The following is an 18,726-nucleotide window of genomic DNA, read 5'->3' as shown; positions in this document are numbered from 1 at the left end:
GGGCCCCCACTGATTCTACATTATGGTGAGTTGTATATGTATTTCATTATATATTACAATATAATAATAATAGAAATGAAGTACACAATAAATGTAATGCACTTGAATCATCCCAAAACCATTCCCTCTACCCCATAACCCCTGGTCTCTGGAAAAATTGTCTTCCATGAAACCAATCCCTGGTGCCAAAAAGGTTGGGGATCCCTGCTTTAGAAGTCTTTTGCTGACAGTCATGTCAATCTTAGCATGTGGGTGTGCTTTCACTCATCCTGTTAAGGTAAATACTGTAGCCAAAACCTTTTCATATGATTGTAAAATTGACTTGTAGTGGTCCTCAGGGCGGAAGGCATGAACTACCCTCTGTTTTGACATTTTTGAACTCTCTGGTCCTGACAGAACAGCTCTTTAAATATCATTGAGCATATTAGAAAACTTAGAGCATACTCTGCCATTGTTATTTTTAGAATAACCTCTGTGTGTGAGTCAAGCCATGGTTATACAAGCAAGATAAGAAAGTAAAGTGATTGATGCTACCAAGTAGCAGCCCTCTAGGAAAGACTAAAGACAAGGTGCAGAAGATGTACTGCCAAAGTAGGCTCTGAATTCGGAGCCTAATCTTGAAGAGACACAGTCTGAAAGGCTTAGCAGAGAAGACTAGTTATTTGATAAGATAAAGAGCAGAGATAGAATAAGAAGTCGCCCAACCTTCTTAATTAGCCAAAGTAATAGAAATTAATACTGACTATAACAGAAAGACCATTACACATTTTAGATCCTCTAGAAATGAGAACTCTCATTATTTTTACAACAGTGTATAGTCATGATTACACAAAAGCATAATGAAGTCATATTTATAAATGTTAATAGACCTTTGAAAAGAAAATGTTCTCTGATGAGGACAATAATTTTGGACTCCTGGACAGACTCTATAGAGGGCAAAAAAATATTACCTGGTTATAAACGGACTTCATACCCAGAGGAAAAAAAAATTTTTTCTCTGTGTTAATTGGGCTCCCTCCTCTATTATATACAAGTGTTTATTAGTTTTCAGTATACTTTGATATGCATGTTTTAATAGATCAGTGTTTAATAACAGTATTATTTAAAACTTTTAAATTGGTTTTTAAAACAATTCTATCAAGCATGTTTAATATGTAAACATTAACTAATTTATTTCATCCTGAGTGTTATGAAGAACAAACATGTTAAGGTATGGTCAGAGATACATAGGTTTAAAAACATATGAATCAGGCCAGGCACAATGGCTCACGCCTGTGTCCCAGCACTTTGGGAGGCCGAGGCAGACAGATCACTTGAGGTCAGGCGTTTGAGACCAGCCTGGCCAACATAGCGAAACTCTGTCTCTACTGAAAATACAAAAAATTAGCCGGGTATGGTGGCAGGTGCCTATAATCCCAGCTACTCGGGAGGCTGAGGTAGGAGAATTGTTTAAACCCAGGAGGCAGAGGTTGCAATGAGCGGAGATCACACCACTGCACTCCATCCTGGGCAACACAGCGAGACTCTGTCTCAAAAAATAAATAAATAAAATAAAAGAATCATATGTTAGGGACTTTTTATGTTTTCTGTGTCTGAATTTTAATTTTTTGTAGAAATTTTTTCAATACTCTGTAATCCTATAGAGTATTAAAACTTTACCAGATAGCATAAGAATATTCTGTAAATTCATATAATTTTCAGTATTGTCTGAGGTTTATGAAAACCAATATATAGACACTGGCTGTTTAGTCACAGCTTGATTTAGTTGTTCACCCATGTTTATGTGTAAATAATCCTAAGTTAATAATACAGATAACAACAAAATAACCAATATTAATTAGAAAGTTTCATTTTAGCCTTTTAAAGGCAGAAAAGTCTTATGTTTATTAAAATTCTATATTTGTATCTTTTTTCTACCTTGTGGTTTAATCAAAGTCATAAAGTCATCTTTTAAACTGAAGACTTTCAAACAGTACTAATGTAAAACATTAAAGAGTTTGTTTTACATTGATTATGAGTATTAAGGAAAATGAAATTTAAATTTTTGGTATTTATTTTATTGAGGAATACGGTAGCCTTCTAAGTCTACTTCACAGTACAGTCATTCACCCCATAATGGCACCACATAATGACCACATAACTGGTCAACAGTGGACCCCATGTACAACAGTGGTTCTGTAAGATTATAGATTATAATACTGTATTTTTACTTTGCCTTTTCTATGTTTAGATACACAAATCCTTAACCATTGTGTTACAGTTGCCTACAGTATTCAGTGCAGTAACATGCTCTACAGATTCGTAGCCTAGGAGCCATAGGCTGTACCATATAGCCTAGGTGTGTAGTAGGCAATACTATTGTTAAGTACACTCTATGATATTCACACAATGGGGAAATTGCCTAATGACACCTTTCTTAGAATGTATCCCTGTAGGTAAGCGACACATTACTGTATTAGTACAGAAAGTTGCTTAAAACTTTTTAATTTGAGGCTGTATCTTCAGGTTACTTTTTTACTAAATAAAAGGATTGAGGCTTGATAGCTCCTGCCTTCAATGGGCATCTCCTTTTATCTTATAACTCAGCAGGGACACTGAGAGACCTTTAAACTAAAATTAGATTTTTCATTTTTTTAAGAACTTTTTTTTGAAAGACAGTTTGAAAAGAATTATTAGAAAGTAGAGCTGGGTGCAGTGGCTCATGCCTGTAATCCCAGCACTTTGGGAGGCCAAGGTGGGCAAATCACTTGAGGTCAGGAGTTCAAGACCAGCCTGGCCAACATGGTGAAACCCCATCTCCACAAAATACAAAAATTAGCCAGGCGTGGTGGTGCGTGCCTGTAATCCCAGCCACCCTAGAGGCGGAGGCATGGGAATCCATTGAACCTGGGAGGCAGAGGTTGTGGTGAGCCAAGATCGCACCACTGCACTCCAGCCTGGGCAACAGAGTGAGACTCCATCTCAAAAAAAAAAAAAAAAAGAAGGAATACTATTTAAATTTATAATTTAGTTGTTTTTATACAATTGTTTATACATTCTTTTTCTCAGAAACCAAATGTTTTCTATTTCAATTGAGTAAGTTATATGGAAGGTACTATTCCAGGTAGAAAACTATTTTACAGTTTAGTCCTCTAGACCCTAATTTAATATCTAACATATTTGTGAAAATTAAAAGTTTAAATTGTTTAAAAGTTTAAAGTTTAAAGTGAAATATTTGTAAACATACTAACTGTGGAACCTGTATTTTTTTTTTCCTAATCTGGGGAGGAAATGGGTATATTCAAAACATTTGGAGTTTAGGCTTGATTTCTTAATTGTCTGGGCAGATTTTAACACCTCGTCCAGGATTATGTAAGCAATTAGTGGTGCCTTTCAGCAATTTTAAAAGGAAATCCAGTATGTGAAGCTGGGTGTGGTGGCTCACGCCTGTAATCGCAGCACTTTGAGAGGCAAGGTGGGTGGATCACTTGAGGCCAGGAGTTTGAGATCAGCCTGGCCAACATAGTGAAACCCCATCTCTACTAAAAATACAAAATTTAGCTGGGCGTGGTAGTGCGCACCTGTAGTCCCAGCTGCTCAGGAGGCTGAGGCAGAATTGCTTGAACCCGGGAGGCAGAGGTTGTAGTAAGCCATGATTGTGCCACTGCACTCCAGCCTGGGTGACAGAGCAAGACTCTGTCTCAAAAAAAAAAAAAAAAAAAAAAAAAAAAAATCCAGTATATGAGAGATTTAGTACTTTTCTAGAAATCTCTCAAGCCACACAGTCTGATCAGACTTATATACTGTAGAAACTGTACAACTGTGTTCTTTTCATAGACTTAATACTTTTTGAGAAATATGCAACTGCTGCAGTCATGCTACAGAAAGACTACCCTATTGCCCACTCCCTGACACACAATTCATATGGGTTTTCACATAAAAGAAAAAAAAGCCTAACACTCAGTCAACAGGAAAATTATTAAATTATTAGGCCAACTAGAGGTCATACAAGAGCACTTTGAAGGAGTGAAAACATTCTGAACTAACTCAAGGTTAATAGAAGCGATCCTTTTGTGTACTGTACCTCACTTGGGCTCAAGAGCAAAACATAAAATCACATTTACACAGATGCTCTGAGCTTCCCATGTACCAAATTGCCATTGGTACATTTGTCTTCCGGGGTCACCAGTTTCCTTTTAATGAGGTTTGCATCTTAGAATCTTATTCTTTCCTAGTTATGCAAAGCTAAGTTCCGTAATTCCATGATTTTCAGTAAGAAGGAAAAAAGCAGACCTAAGAAGCTGAAAACTTATGTGGAAAAGAAAAGAACACAAAATTTAATAAATGGAAGATGGAGCAGTTTGTATCCACAGGGGATATATACCTAAAACAAAACTCATGATTGAAATATTAGGATGGAAAGAGACATACCAGGCTAATACCAACAAAAAGAAAGCTACATAAATAACAAATAAAATAGAATTTAAGGGAAACAGTATAACTAGGACAAGGAACACTACATAATAAAGGAATGAACCACCAAGAAGGTGTCATGAACTTATATGTATTTAACAATATACCCTCAAAATATATTAAGCAAAAACTTACAAAATTATGAGAAGTTGGCCCACAATCACAGTATGTATTTTTAACTGCTTCTGATGGATCAGGTTGACTAAAGATTAGTTAAGTGTGTGGAAGATTTGAACAATGACAGTAATAAGCTTGATGTAGTATAGAACAAATAGAAGCAATATATTTCTTTTTGTGTATATGTGGAACATTCACAAAATTTGACCATGTACTAGGTCACAAAGAAATTCTCAGCAAATTTCAAAGATTATACACAAAGAACACATTTTCTGGCCACATTTCTCTGTAATCAAATTAGAATTCTAAATTAGAGCTGCGAAAGGATAGCTTAAAAAAAGGCAAATATATGAAAACATAAAAATGCATTTCCCAGGAGTTAAAGAAGAAATCATAATGGAAATTCCAAATTTGTAATAAATGTATATCAAAATTGTAATTATAGGAAGAATTACATGTCAGAAGTGTGTGTTGCAAATAAAGGGAGATGTAAAGGGACAGTTAAAGCTTCATAGGCATTAATGGAAAAAATGTCAAGAAAGAGTGACAAATTGAGCGTTCAACTCAAGAAGTTAGAAAAAGTACAAAATAAAGCTCGAGAAAATGGAAGTAATAATAGCACAACTTAGTGAAATAAAGTATAAAACATATCAGCAAAACTGAAAGTTATTTGAAAAGAAAATGTTGTAAAAAGAAATCCAGAGCCTGTGCAAGGAAAATGAAAAGATACCAGCAAACAATATTAGCAGTAAAAATTGACATAGAGATATTTGAAATGATTAAGAGGATATTATGAACAACTTCTACGAATAAATTTTGAAGCCTAATAAAATGGGAATTCTTTAGAATATTTTAATGACCAAAATAGACTCTCAAAAAAAAAAATAGAAAACCAAATAAATGAACAACCATTAAAGAAATACCAGCCAGAATGACACTTTTTGAATGACATCAGGCCCAGAGGTTTTTTAGGCACATCTTATCAACACTTCAAAGAATAAATAATTTCTACCATAAATGAAAATTTTCAGAAGTTAGAAAAAGAGAAGCCCCTCAGTTCATTATGTAAGATTATAACTTAAAATCCCAATAAGGACAGAACAAGGAAAAATGTGTATATATATTTGTCTCACATATAAATAGAATGTTTTCTACTTATAGAAATAAAAAATGTTTTATAAACTCACAAATTAAATGAAGTAGTTATTTTTTTTAAAATAGAGACATACAGTTTATCCTAGGAATGTAAGTATGGTTCATCAGAAAGATGAATATAATGCCAGATTAACAACAGATTGGCTGGGTGTATTGGCTTACGCCTGTAATCCCAGCACTTTGCGAGGCCAAGGCCGGAGGATTGCTTGAGCCCAGGAGTTCAAGACCAGCCTGGGCAACACAGCAAGACCATGTCTGAAAAAAAAAAAAAAACAAAAACAGATTAAAGATTTTTAAGATCTGTAGGATCATCTCAGAAGCCAAGAAAATTCAATAAAATCTAATATTCAATACAAAAAGTAGAAAGGAATGTTCTCTGAGTTGATAAAAGGACTGATTTAAAAAACCCTATTGCAAACATTACATAATTATGAAACTTTAAAAAGTATTCCCATTAAATCCAAAAAGAAGACATGGATGGACACTAACCATATTTCTGTTCAACACCGTCCTGGAGGATCTAACCATTTCAATAAGAGAAAAAAACAAAAAAGGAGTAAGAGTTATAAATATTGGAAAGAGTAAACTATCCCCATTTGAAGACAATATAATTGTCTACAGAGAAAAATCCAAGAGAACCAAGAAACTGTTAGAACTAATGAAACTTCAGCAAGATTGCAAGAGAAACATCAATAGTGTTCTTATAAACCAGTAATCAATTACAACATGTTATTCAGAATAGCAGTGAAAGCTCTCCAATACCTAGGCGTAATCTTCATAGAGAAACATGACAAAAATGGAGCAGTGTTTCTACATTTATAGATACAGACCCAGTGCCCCGTCTCCCCAGATTTATTGATTCAGTATATTTTGAATCAGTATCTAAATGGGTTTTTTAAGTTATACCCAAAGGAATATAAATTGTTTTATTATAAAGACCAAGTGGGTTTTTTCATGGGAACTCAAAAAGTTAGTCTTAATATTTCTATGGAAAAGCAAAGAGCCAAGAGTAAGAAAAATAGGAAGAAAGCGGGAACACTTGCTGTGTCAGATATTAAGACCTATACAGCAATAGTAATTAGGGCAGGTAATTATTAGTACTAGTATACAGAAGAAGAAAACTAAAACAATAGAAAGTCCAAATTGTAGAAAAGGTTAATATGCAAAAGAGATTGCATTATAAACTAGAGAAGAAAGGATGAATTATTTATTTATTTATTTTGAGACAGAGTTTCACTCTTATTGCCCAGGCGAGTGCAATGGCGCCATCTTGGCTCATCGCAACCTTCACCTCCTGGGTTCAAGTGATTCTCTTGCCTCAGCCTCCCGAGTAACTGGGATTACAGGCATGTGCCACCATGCCCGGGTAATTTTATATTTTTAGTAGGGACAAGGTCTCCATGTTGGTCAGGCTGGTCTCAAACTCCCAATCTCAGGTGATCTGCCTGCCTCAGCCTCCCAAAGTGCTGGGATTACAGGTGTGAGCCACCAGGCCTGGCCTATTCTTAATAAATGTTGCTTGGACAATTCATTATCCATATGGAAAAATTAAAATTCACAGTCTATACCTCAGTACAGTCAATTCTAGGTTAATCAATTCCAGGTTAATTGAAAGTATGAGAAAAGCAAGACTTTTAAACATTTAGAAGAAAACATGAAATATGTACATTTGGAGTAGGGAGAGATTTCTTGAGCTACAAAAAGCACAAATTGTGAGGGAAAAATATCAATTTAAGATTTAATATTAAGATGTAAAAGTCTTGAATAGTAAAAGATACCATAGGCAAAGTAAAAAGACAAGGCATAGACTAGGAGAAGATTATTTGTCACCTATATAACCGGGAAAAATGAGTATTCAAAATATTCCATTGATAAAAGACAACCAAATGGAAAACTGAAAAGATGATAAGAAAAAGTAATTTAAAGTTGTAGAAAACCGAATCGTGAACGAGCTTATAAAAGTTGCTAAGCATCTCTAGTGCAGATAAAATGATGAGATAACCATTTCACACCTAGCAAACTGGCCAAAATTGAAAAGCCTAACAATACTAGTATTGGCAGAGATGTGGGAAAATGAGAACTTTTATACACTGTTGAAATATAAATTGAATCAACCACTTTGCAGAATACTTTCATAAAAACTAGTGAAGTTAAAATTTGTTCCTAAATATGGCCCCCTACACAGGACCCACATACACAAGGAAATCTCTAAGAAGATTCACTGTACCATTGTTTGTAAATGATGTATTTGTAAATGAAAGTTTAGAAACAGTATCAATGTTCACAAGCAGAAGACTGGGTGATAAGATAATTTTATGTGACAGTTCTATAAAGCACTGAAAATGGATTAATTATAGCAGGGGTTGGCAAATCTGGCCTATCATCTATTTTTGTAGATAATTTTTATTGGGCCAGGTACAGTGGCTGTAATCCCAGCACTTTGGGAGGCCAAGGCAGGAGGATTGCTTGAAACCAGGAGTTTGAGACCAGCCTGAGCAACAAAGTGATACCCCCATCTCTACAAAAAAATTTTAAAATGAGGTGAGTGTGGTGGCATATGCCTGTAGTCCCAGCTACAGGGGAGGCTGAGGCAGGAGAATCGCTTGAGCCCAGGAGGTCAAGGCTGCAGTGAGCCGTATTCATGCTCCTGCATTCCAGTCTGGGTGACAGAGTCAGATCCTATCTCAGAAAACAATAAATAAGAATAATAATTTTTATTGGAACACAGCCACCCTCATTCATTTAGATTGTCTCTGACTGCTTTTTCTCTGTAACAGCAGAGATAAATAGTTGTGACAGAGATATATAGTCCATAAAGCCTAAAATAGTTTCTGACTGGTCCTTAAAAGATTTGCCAATCCCTGAACTAGAGCAACATGTATTAAGATGGGTAAATTTCAAACATAGTGTTATATGAAAATAGCAAATTGAGAATAGCACATACTGTGTAGAGTTTGAAACAATGCAAAGTACATCCATATATTATGTATAGGTGTTTATATATGTAGTAATATAAAATGTGTATAAAAATCCTAACCGTGACATACATGGTAGTGGTTACCATAGTAGAGGGAGGGAGGGAAATAGGAGTGGGGAGGTTATAGAGGGAGCTTCAACAGTGTCTATGATATTCTGTTTCTTTAACAGATATGTAACAAGTAAAAATGTTAGGATTTTATGTGTAACTGGGTAGTGGGTACATGAATGTTGTATTACTTAACTATACCTGTTTGAACATTTAAAATATTTCATAATTTAAAAATTGGATAATTTGATCTCAGCTGATGTGTTATGACAATTGGTAAGATTTTAATGAGAATGTTCTGAATATTTTGTTTTCTAGCACACATTTTTTATGTATTTTGTGTTAAATTGATAGAAATGGAAGATTTCATACAGTTTAATTTTACCCAGGAATATTATTTATATGTAAAATTGATTGACAAAAAGGCATGTAAGGATGACTAAAATGAAAAGCATGAGCCTTTTTAGGTTTAGAATATCGGGAAAACTGAGGCCTGAGCTAAGATGTGCCATAAAAGCTAAGGACAGTAGCCTAGTCCAATGATGTATGCCCGAAGTTCCAGCTATTTAGGAGACCAGGGCGGGAGGATCACTTGGGCCCAGGAGTTCAAGTTCAGCCTCGGCAACATAGCGAGACCCTTCTGTACTAAACACATACATACATACAGCTAAGGATAATAAAAGCCCTTTGCTCAAGATACAAAGACATTTACAAAGAAACATTTGGGCCAGGCATGATGGCCTACACCTGTAATCCCAGCACTTTGTAAGGCTGAGGCTGAAGGATTGCTTGAAGCCAGGAGTTGAAAACAGCCTGGGCAACAAAGTGAGACTCTGTCTCTACAAAAAATTTAAAAGAAAAAAATTAGCTGGGCATTGTGGCATACGCCTGTGGTCCTAGCTACTCAGGAGGCTGAGGGGAGAGAATTGCTTGAGCCCCTGAGTTCAAGGCTGCAGTGAGCTATGATGGTGCCATTGCACTCCAGCCTGAGAAACAGAGTGAGACCCTGTCTCTAAAAATAATGATAATGAAATGTTTGACCCATGACAGTGTAAATGATACAATTTTTTAAATAACCAAAGAAAAATGGAACTAGATAGTAGATATTATGAAAGAAAGGGTACAGTTGAGTGTATTAGTTTTACTCTCAGCTGTGTCACTAACTAGCTGTGTAACCTTGCCTAGGTAGTTTTAACTTTTCTGGACCTAGTTTCCTTAAGTATAATGTGAAGCAGTTAGCTTGAATCACATAAGGTCCTTTCCACCCCTGATTCAGTGTTTTGTTGACTCCTATTTTCAATCCATTGTTTCTATCGAGGAAAATCTTTCAACATAAAAAAATAAAATGAACAGCTAGTAAGCATCACCTAGCCACTTTGGTTCGTCTCTTTAAGCTAGGGGTTCACATCTCTATGCCAGATGTATTGAACTGTGTACTTTGGTCCTTCAAATAGGCCAGTCTCTTATTTGGCTCCCCATCTTGCTCCCCTGTCACCCAACCCCCACTCTCCACCTTTAGATTTGTTCCTTGTTGAGAGTTTAGATGCTACTTTCTCCAGGAAGCCTTCCTAGAGTTGCTTGGGCAAATGGATGTTGGAGCCTCTCATTGAATTAGCCAACACTGGAGAACAGCTTTTGTGGAGGAAATTGATGTTTTACTTTGTTCATGAAATCCGATCAAGTGTCAGTTGAACATTCAAGTAGAGATGTGTAATAGGTTGTCGAGTATACAAATCTGGAGATTAGGAAGAAGATCTAGGTTGAGAGTATAGTTGTAGGAGTTACCAGTTTATAAATGGTAATTCAGACTGTAGAGTATATGAAATGAGCTAAAGGGGAGAGTGTAGATTCAGAAGAGAAGAAAATACTGAATCAAATCCTGAAGAAAACCCAAGTTTAAGGGAGAAAGAAGGGACAAGAGGAGAAGATTGAAGAGTAACCTGTGAGATTAGAGAAAAACTAGAAAAGCATGCACTCATGGAAGCCAAGCATATCAAGTAGGATGAGGACAGTAAAGAGTGTTCACAGGATTTAACAACAAATAAGTCATTGGTGATCTTGACAAAACACTTTCTTCCCCCTCCCCAAGACCGAGTCTTGCTCTGTTGCCCAGGCTGGAGTGCAGTGGCATGGTCTGGGCTCACTGCAACCTCCACCTCCCAGGTTTAAGCTATTCTCCTGCCTCAGCCTCCAGAGTAGCTGGAATTACAGGGCGTGCACTACCACGCCCTGCTAATTTTTTTTTTTTTTTTTTAAATTAGAGACGGGGTTTCACCATGTTGGCCAGGCTGGTCTCGAACTCCTGATCTCGTGATCCGCCCGCCTTGGCCTCCCAAAGTGCTGGGATTACAGGCATGAACCACCACGCCCAGCCGACAAAACCACTTTCAATGGATTAGCTGATGAGGTGGTCAGATGATAGCAGGTTGAGGGGCTGATTGGCAACAGTGCCTATAGTCAATTACTTTAAGAAGCTTTGCTGTTAAAGGGTGAGGTGAGAATGTGGGAGATTTTTGAGGGAGCTTATTTAATGCTTATGGAAAGGAGCTTGGAAAGAAGAGGTTGTAGATACAGAAACCAGGGCAGTTAGTTGATGGAACTCAGTTGTTAGGGATATTGGGATTCCAGATGGAAGGTAATCCAGATGGAATACCTTTAGCCGTGAAGGAGTTGTGACAGAAGGAAATGAAGTGAACAAAGGTGTGGGTGCAGCTGATTTGTCATTTTGGGGGCCAAGAAGTGAAATGCTTTCCAATTTAATTTTTCTCCTCATTGAAGGCAAAAGTAGTTATCTACTGAAAGTGAGAAGGGGTGGTAAGGTAGTATTTTTGCTAAGTGGAAAGGGTTTGAAATCATTACTGTGAAGAATAGGAGAGAGAATGGCCTTGAAGAATAAAGAAAGATTGCTGATTAAAAACCAGATGTTTAAGGTGGAGACAACATACCAGTGGTGCCCTCTGCATAGCTGTGTAATTTGGTATATTCACTCAGGCACCTCACTTTCAGCCGAGATTGGAAGCCTGAGGGTTGGTATAGAGAAGGTGACTAACAGTTGGTTTATTCAAGGTTGCTGTTTGCTCACTAGACATGACAGAAGAAATATGGGACAAGTGTGTTGAGGAAGTTGGCAAGAAAATGGCCGAAGAGATTAACCATGAAGTCTAGACCAGGAGTTGGCAGACTATAGCCTACAGGCCAAATCTGGCCCACCACCTGTGTTGGTTGTTTTTGGTGATTTTGGTTTTTTTTCTCCCCCTTACGTTTTAGATGTTTAAATACCTACATAATATCCATTATATGTCTCTTAGCCCACATAACCTATTAATAAAAATATTTACCATTTGACACTTCAGGAAAAAGTTTGCTGACCCCTTATCTAGACTAAAATAGGATTATAATAAAATAGGATGGCACTAACAGGCAGAGAATAGACGGGTCAAGGGCCTTAAAGTCTCGGTAAGATCCAAATATTAGGTATATTGGAAGCAACTGAGCAAGAGACCTGGGAAGAATAGAGTCTGTGGTGAGATAGGATTGTGAGTTGAAGACTTCAGATCTGGGGCAGCTGTGAGTGACCCCAGGTCTAGCTGTGGCCACAGTAGTGGGTAGCTGGAGCAGAGATGGGCCTGTCCGTGGAGTTAAGGGCAAGGAACTAACAGCCTGAGTGGAGACAGTCAAGTTGCCCAGGGGCTGGAGGAAGGGAAGGCTGATGGCCAGCCATTCACATTTCCAATTTGGGATAGGAGAGTTAATATAAATAACAATCAAATATATTCAGTCCTTAAATGTGAGGGAAGCCTGACTGGAAGGCTGATCATTAATTTTTTTTTTTTTTTTTTTAAACCTGGAGCCGCAGTGTGGAAGGGGTTGCTAGTGAATAGGAAGGCTTGTGTGTGTTAGGTGGCATTAGTAAATGGTACCAACCACGTAAAGCAGAGCCACCAGCACTTGGGACGTTGAACCAAAACCAATCTCCGACGCTTCCAGCTGCCTTACTGGTGATTCATTTAGAAGAACGTGGTTTCCTTTGTTACTGTAGTTTTTGAAGGCAGAACTAGCATGAGTTTGTGGATACAGACTTCAGCTTTCCTTCAGTGTTCCGTGCACATAATCAGAATGACCTTCCTTCGTCGCCGCAGGTTATTCTTACAGCTGGATGGCAGGGTCGTTGAAGAAGAACTTCCTCATAAGTGACCTTCAAGTCCTTTCTAATCCAGATTCTGTGATAATACAAGTATGATGCAATTTTCACTAAAAGCTAAAAAAACAAAGCCCATCTAATTAGAGATGATCTTCACCTCTAATTTCTTGTTTATTGTCAAGTAATACCTCTGTTGCAGGCACTTTATAGGGCTACAAAAATGAGTGGTCCCCATTGATACTGTGCTGTTATCCATATCTTCTTTAGCCATTATTTCTTCATATGTGAGAAAGTAGTAGCTTCAGTTTTACTTTTAAATTTTTTTTTTTTTTTTTAATTTAGAGTCTTGCTATGTTGTTCAGACTGATCTCGAACTCCTGAGCTCAAGTGATCCTCCTCAGCTTCCTGAGTAGCTGGGACTATAATAGGCTTTGTGCCACCATGCCCAGCTTACTTTTTTCTATTTCTGCCTTATTTTATCCTCATGTCAGGACCACAGATACAGCATTGTTATCCACCAACAAGAATGTGTCATGGCATAAAACAGTCAAGAAATCTAAATGAAACTTTGACTGGGCTCTTTGGGCTTGTGCGGTAATGCCTCACATGCAGTGAACTCTCAACAAATGGTTTTTAAATTGAATTGGAATCTTCCATTTCTATATTAGCACATTTTATACCTTTAGGCAAAACTTGATTTTAATGTGTTGTTTTCGTATGTGTTTGCTTGTTTCTTGAGTAGCTGATGGATTTACAACTGAGTGACAGTAACTTTCGTCGACACATCCTGTTGCAGTATCTCATTTTATTCCAGTATCTCAAGGGGCAGGTCAAATTCAAAAGGTAAGATAATATGGGTAGTAAACAATTTGTAAACAGTAGCCAAGAATAAAAAGGACTTGCTTATGATTTTTCTTATGTATGTGTCCATTTCATGTTAAGGCTGTATCCCTAAAACACATGTATTGCAGCTGATATATTGAAGGCTTTTAGATATTAGGATATTTAAGGAAAAGATGTTAAATATATCTGTCAGTGTGAGTTGTTCCTGCCCAACTCCAGGGCTTGCCAGGAGTTGTCGTCTTTATTGGCAGGTGGAGGTCTCTGTTCCAAACTTCCGTCATTCCCTTCTCACCTCCCTCAGACCTCCTTCAAAGCTGATTTGCAGACTATGCCAGTAATACATCTCTCACAAGGTGTGGAGCTCTGCAGGACATTCAAGCTAAAAGATGCAAAGAAAATCTTTAAGCAAAAAGGAGTTCATTTATTTGGGGTTTCACAAAACCTCATTAGGCTCTCTACTATCTATCTAAATACTTCCATCCATTTCCTCCCGTCCTGTCCATAACTGAAGGTGGAGCCCACTGTTACTTAACGGTATTTGTGTTAAGGACACTGAGCAATGCAGTATTAGTTGTATAATGATTTTACTACCTGCTGGATTTGAATCCCAGGCTTGTCATTTGCTGGCTGCAGTGCACCTCTTTCAGACTTGTAATTTTAAGGTAGTAGCACATGGTAAACACTCAAAAAATGTTATTTCTTATCCTTCTATCTATTTTGGAGGTTTGGTATAGCATCGTAGGAAGATCAGGGACTTTGGAGTGAGACATAGGTTTGAATTAAAGCTTTATGGCCTTGGGCAAATCAGTGAGTCACCATAGTCTCTGTTTAATATGTACATGTACTTGTTCCAAGAATTCAATGAATAATGTATGTAAAGTGTTCAGATCCTAGCCATCAATATTTATTGGATGTCTTTAAATCACCTAGTGCATTATGAGAGCTCAGTTAGTGGCAGCTATTAACAATTTGGGTTTGGCTGTTGCCTTTTCTAGGGTTTGGGTGTTTTTATTCGTTGTATTTTGAATGAATCTTAATGTAGTATGCCATACTGAATGTGCATCATGTATACATATATCTTAATATCAAATCAGAGGTTTTCGTTTCACACTCAGCTTATTTTAGGAAACATTTATTGCTCTGTTCATAGTGAATGTGATTGATTAATTGAATGTTTTATTCCCTGCATATGCTTTATTCCCTGCATATGCTTTTATGTCTTCAGTACCAACCGTCTTGAGGAAGAAGTGCAAGAATTTTCTCTTATAATCCTCTCATTTGTGACTATTCTTGTCTTGGTAATTTTTGACACTATCCACAGTATAGTTACATGTTACATGCCTTGTGTTTTTTAAACCTTAAAGTTGAATATGCATTGCTGTAACTCAAGCATGCTTTCATTGCTTTGTTCCCTAGTTCAAACTATGTTTTAACTGATGAACAATCACTTTGGATTGAAGATACTACAAAATCAGTTTATCAAGTAAGTTCAACACGCAACAAACCCATGATTGAAAAAATGGAAATTTAGGATTTTCTTTGTTTCAGCCCCAAATAGGAAAATAAGGATAAAGTTAAGCTCAGGTACAAGACCACAAACACTCCTTGGTTCTCTGCCTACAAACCACTCCTATGATGCAGAAAGTTGTTGAAAGCTTAGTATATTCTTTCTAATCACAGCTACTATCTGAAAACCCCCCCGATGGAGAAAGATTTTCAAAGATGGTAGAGGTATGTGTTTTTTATGTTTACATCCTCTTCTTAGCACGAAATAGAACTTCAGAGGATTCCATTAACCAGAATGTAATCGCTTTGTTTTTCCCAGCATATATTAAACACTGAAGAAAACTGGAACTCGTGGAAAAATGAAGGTTGCCCAAGTTTTGTGAAAGAAAGGTAAATACTCATCACAAGAACGATGAGAAAGGCTTTTGAAAATATGCTCCGATATGATTATAGCATGTAGATACATGTATATATTTCATATACAAAATGTAAGTTGAACTCTGTAAGAGTACAACCACTTTGATTTACCTCTGTATTTTTTAAACCTCATAAATTTCTTGCCATTAAATTCCTGGAACAAACATCTTATTATTGAGAAGAATACTGTGTATCTACTCCGGGTAATTTGCCGTATAATGTGGCATTTTTGTCTTATATCTGATAATTGTTCTATCATAATACGAAGTTTTCGTTTTTTTTTTTTTTTTTTTTTTGAGATGGAGTCTCACTCCATCACCCAGGCTGGAGTGCAGTGGCGTGATCTTGGCTCACTGCAGCCTCTGCCTCTTGGGTTCAAGCGATTCTCATGCCTTAGCCTCCTGAGTTGCTGGGATTACAGGCGCCTACCACCATGCCTGGCTAATTTTTGTATTTTTAGTAGAGACAGGGTTTCACCATGTTGGCCAGGCTGGTCTCGAACTCCTGACCTCAGGTGATCCACCTACCTCAGCCTCCCAAAGTGCTGGGATTACAGGCATGAGCCACCATGCCCAGCCAGTTTTCATCTTTTTTAAGAGGAAAACAATAACTAAATCTTCTTTTACATTAAACATTCTTCTATTGCTGTTATCCATTTGTAATTCAAAAAATAGCGTATGTTTTGTTCACCACAGAACATCAGATACCAAACCTACGAGAATAATTCGGAAGAGAACAGCACCCGAGGACTTCCTAGGGAAAGGACCCAGCAAAAAAATTCTGATGGGAAAGTAGGTGAACTTGTCTTCATGTGGGATGTTCTTAGTTATTTTTATATTTTGAAGATGTTACTATAAGAACTCTCCATCCAAAATATAGTATGAATTTGTGTTTGGTACACACATAGCTAGCCAACGCAAACTGCACTCTCTATACTGCCCATTGTGTGAGTTCTCATGCACCAGATAAACCTTCATTTTGTCTCCAGCTTCCGAAATCTGTCTCTAGGCTGTGCCATTTTTTCCATTTCAGACAGTAGAATTGTTTAGATTCTAGTTGTTGCAAGGTACCATAATCCTTGAGTTTTCTTACCTTCCAGTTAACTATTCATTGCTTTATATTGTGCTTGAATATTTTTAGAAAAAACTGATTATATCATTATCATTAGTCATGATTAATGATTATGTGCTCATATAGAGAATAATTTTAGGTATTTTAAATACCAAAAATTATCGAGAAAAGTAAAACTCATACTATCAACATCCCCAAATCCACTGTACATTGTATTGTTTTTCTATTCAGTTTCAAGGCACATGAGGATGGTGTCCATAAAAAATGTATTTATTTCTGTGTCTGTTTTGTAGTGAGGAGTTAACAAGGCTTTGGAATCTTTGTCCTGATAATATGGAAGCCTGTAAATCAGAGACAAGGCAAGTTGAACATTTTTCAAATGAAGTGTTGCTTTTGTCAAGTGTTGAGTAGAATGGAGCCTTTTCTCAGCTATGATCAGAGCTCAAACAAAATTTAAAAGTTTATTGTGGTTGACTTTTGGCACAGCAGAGTATAACTTCCCACCATAAAACTCCTCGAAGTGGCCGAGCACGGTGGCTCATGCCTGTAATCCCAGCACTTTGGGAGGCCGAGGCAGGCGGATCACAAGGTCAGGAGATCAAGACCATCCTGGCTAACACGGTGAAACCCCGTCTCTACTAAAAATACAAAAAATTAGCCTGGTGTGGTGGTGGGCGCCTGTAGTCCCAGCTACTCGGGAGGCTGAGGCAGGAGAATGGCGTGAACCTGGGAGGCAGAGCTTGCAGTGAGCCGAGATTGTGCCACTGCACTCCAGCCTGGGCAACACAGCGAGACTCCGTCTCAAAAAAAAAAAAAAAAAACTCCTCGAAGTGCTGATAAAATAATTTTAGAAATCACAAAAAAATAAAGATTCACAAAAGGAATCAAAACTACAAACAAAAGAGTAAGCCTATGAACTGATACGGTTCTAGGGCAGCAGTACTAATGATTCCCAGCTCTGAGAACCAGGGAACTTGGGTTTTAATAGTCACAAAAGTTCATTGAACTTGCAAAATGGTTAAGTTTAATAGCAGTCTAGACATAGGTAAAGTAAGAATTAATGGGTTAATGATTAAGAAATCACCCAGAAAGCAATACAGAAGGAGCAGAGTTAGAAACGATGACTTAATGATAGTTGAGGAGGTCCAGCAAACATCTGATGGCAGAAAGAAATAATAGAGAATGGGAAAGAGGCAGTAATTGAGTTAATTATTAAGAATAGGCATGAATTCATAGGTTCAAGAAGTATAATACTTAAGGAGGATAAACCAAATAAATCCATATCTCTGTACATGATAATAAAGTCACCAGAGAGAAAAAACAGACAACCTACAAAGGAGTAAAGTTAAACAGTTGACTTCAAGAACAACAAATCAGAAGACAGTGGAATGAGTGCTTGAAAATGTCTTTCACATTTTCTATTATTTCTGTCTGCCATTAGATGTTTGCTGGACCTCCTCAGCTATCATTAACTCATCGTTTCCAACTCTTGCTCCCTCTGTATTGCTTTCTGGGTGATTTCTTAATCATTAATCCATTAATTCTTACTTTTCCTATGTCTAGACTGCTGTTAAACCTGCCCGTTTTGTAAATTCAATGACTATATTTTCTCATTTCTAGAAGTATTATTTGCTTTTTCAACATTTCAACTCAAAAATTCTGTAACAAGTTAAACAGTTGTGGTTAATTGAGTGATTGACTAAAACTATGAGAAATTACCAACAGTCCCTAGTAAAAAAGCTATCTTAAGGAAACTGAACCCAGAAAGGAGTAAATTGCAGAAAGGATTACTGTGCAGACACTTTGGTAAACATGAAGAAATCTGAATAAATCTTATCAATAATTCACTGTTATAAAATAGTAATAATTATTATTTAGGGTTATTTTAAAAGGTAAACTTGCTAAAAGTGACATGTAAGACGAAGGGGTGGTCAGAATTAAAGAATGTTATGGTTTAAGTCAAACATGCTTGTAAAGTATGTGAAAGAAATGGAATATG

At 37.0% G+C, this 18,726-nt stretch overlaps 1 protein-coding gene across 1 annotated transcript in view; it reads left to right on the top strand.

Annotated features, from left to right (window-relative positions):
- THOC1 (THO complex 1) overlaps nucleotides 1-18,726 on the top strand; it is a 52,959-nt gene that overhangs the window by 27,150 nt on the left and 7,083 nt on the right. Inside the window, exons 12-17 of the mRNA XM_003262014.4 lie at nucleotides 13,633-13,733; nucleotides 15,150-15,216; nucleotides 15,414-15,464; nucleotides 15,559-15,629; nucleotides 16,352-16,447; nucleotides 17,021-17,086. Of these exons, the coding sequence (XP_003262062.1) occupies nucleotides 13,633-13,733; nucleotides 15,150-15,216; nucleotides 15,414-15,464; nucleotides 15,559-15,629; nucleotides 16,352-16,447; nucleotides 17,021-17,086 (452 nt within the window). The remainder of the gene's footprint in view (nucleotides 1-13,632; nucleotides 13,734-15,149; nucleotides 15,217-15,413; nucleotides 15,465-15,558; nucleotides 15,630-16,351; nucleotides 16,448-17,020; nucleotides 17,087-18,726) is intronic.

This window comes from Nomascus leucogenys, chromosome 4 (assembly GCF_006542625.1).
Source record: "Nomascus leucogenys isolate Asia chromosome 4, Asia_NLE_v1, whole genome shotgun sequence".
Lineage (NCBI taxonomy): Eukaryota > Metazoa > Chordata > Mammalia > Primates > Hylobatidae > Nomascus > Nomascus leucogenys.
Note: the sequence above shows the minus strand (reverse complement) of the source record. Positions and strands in the feature narration are given on the sequence as shown.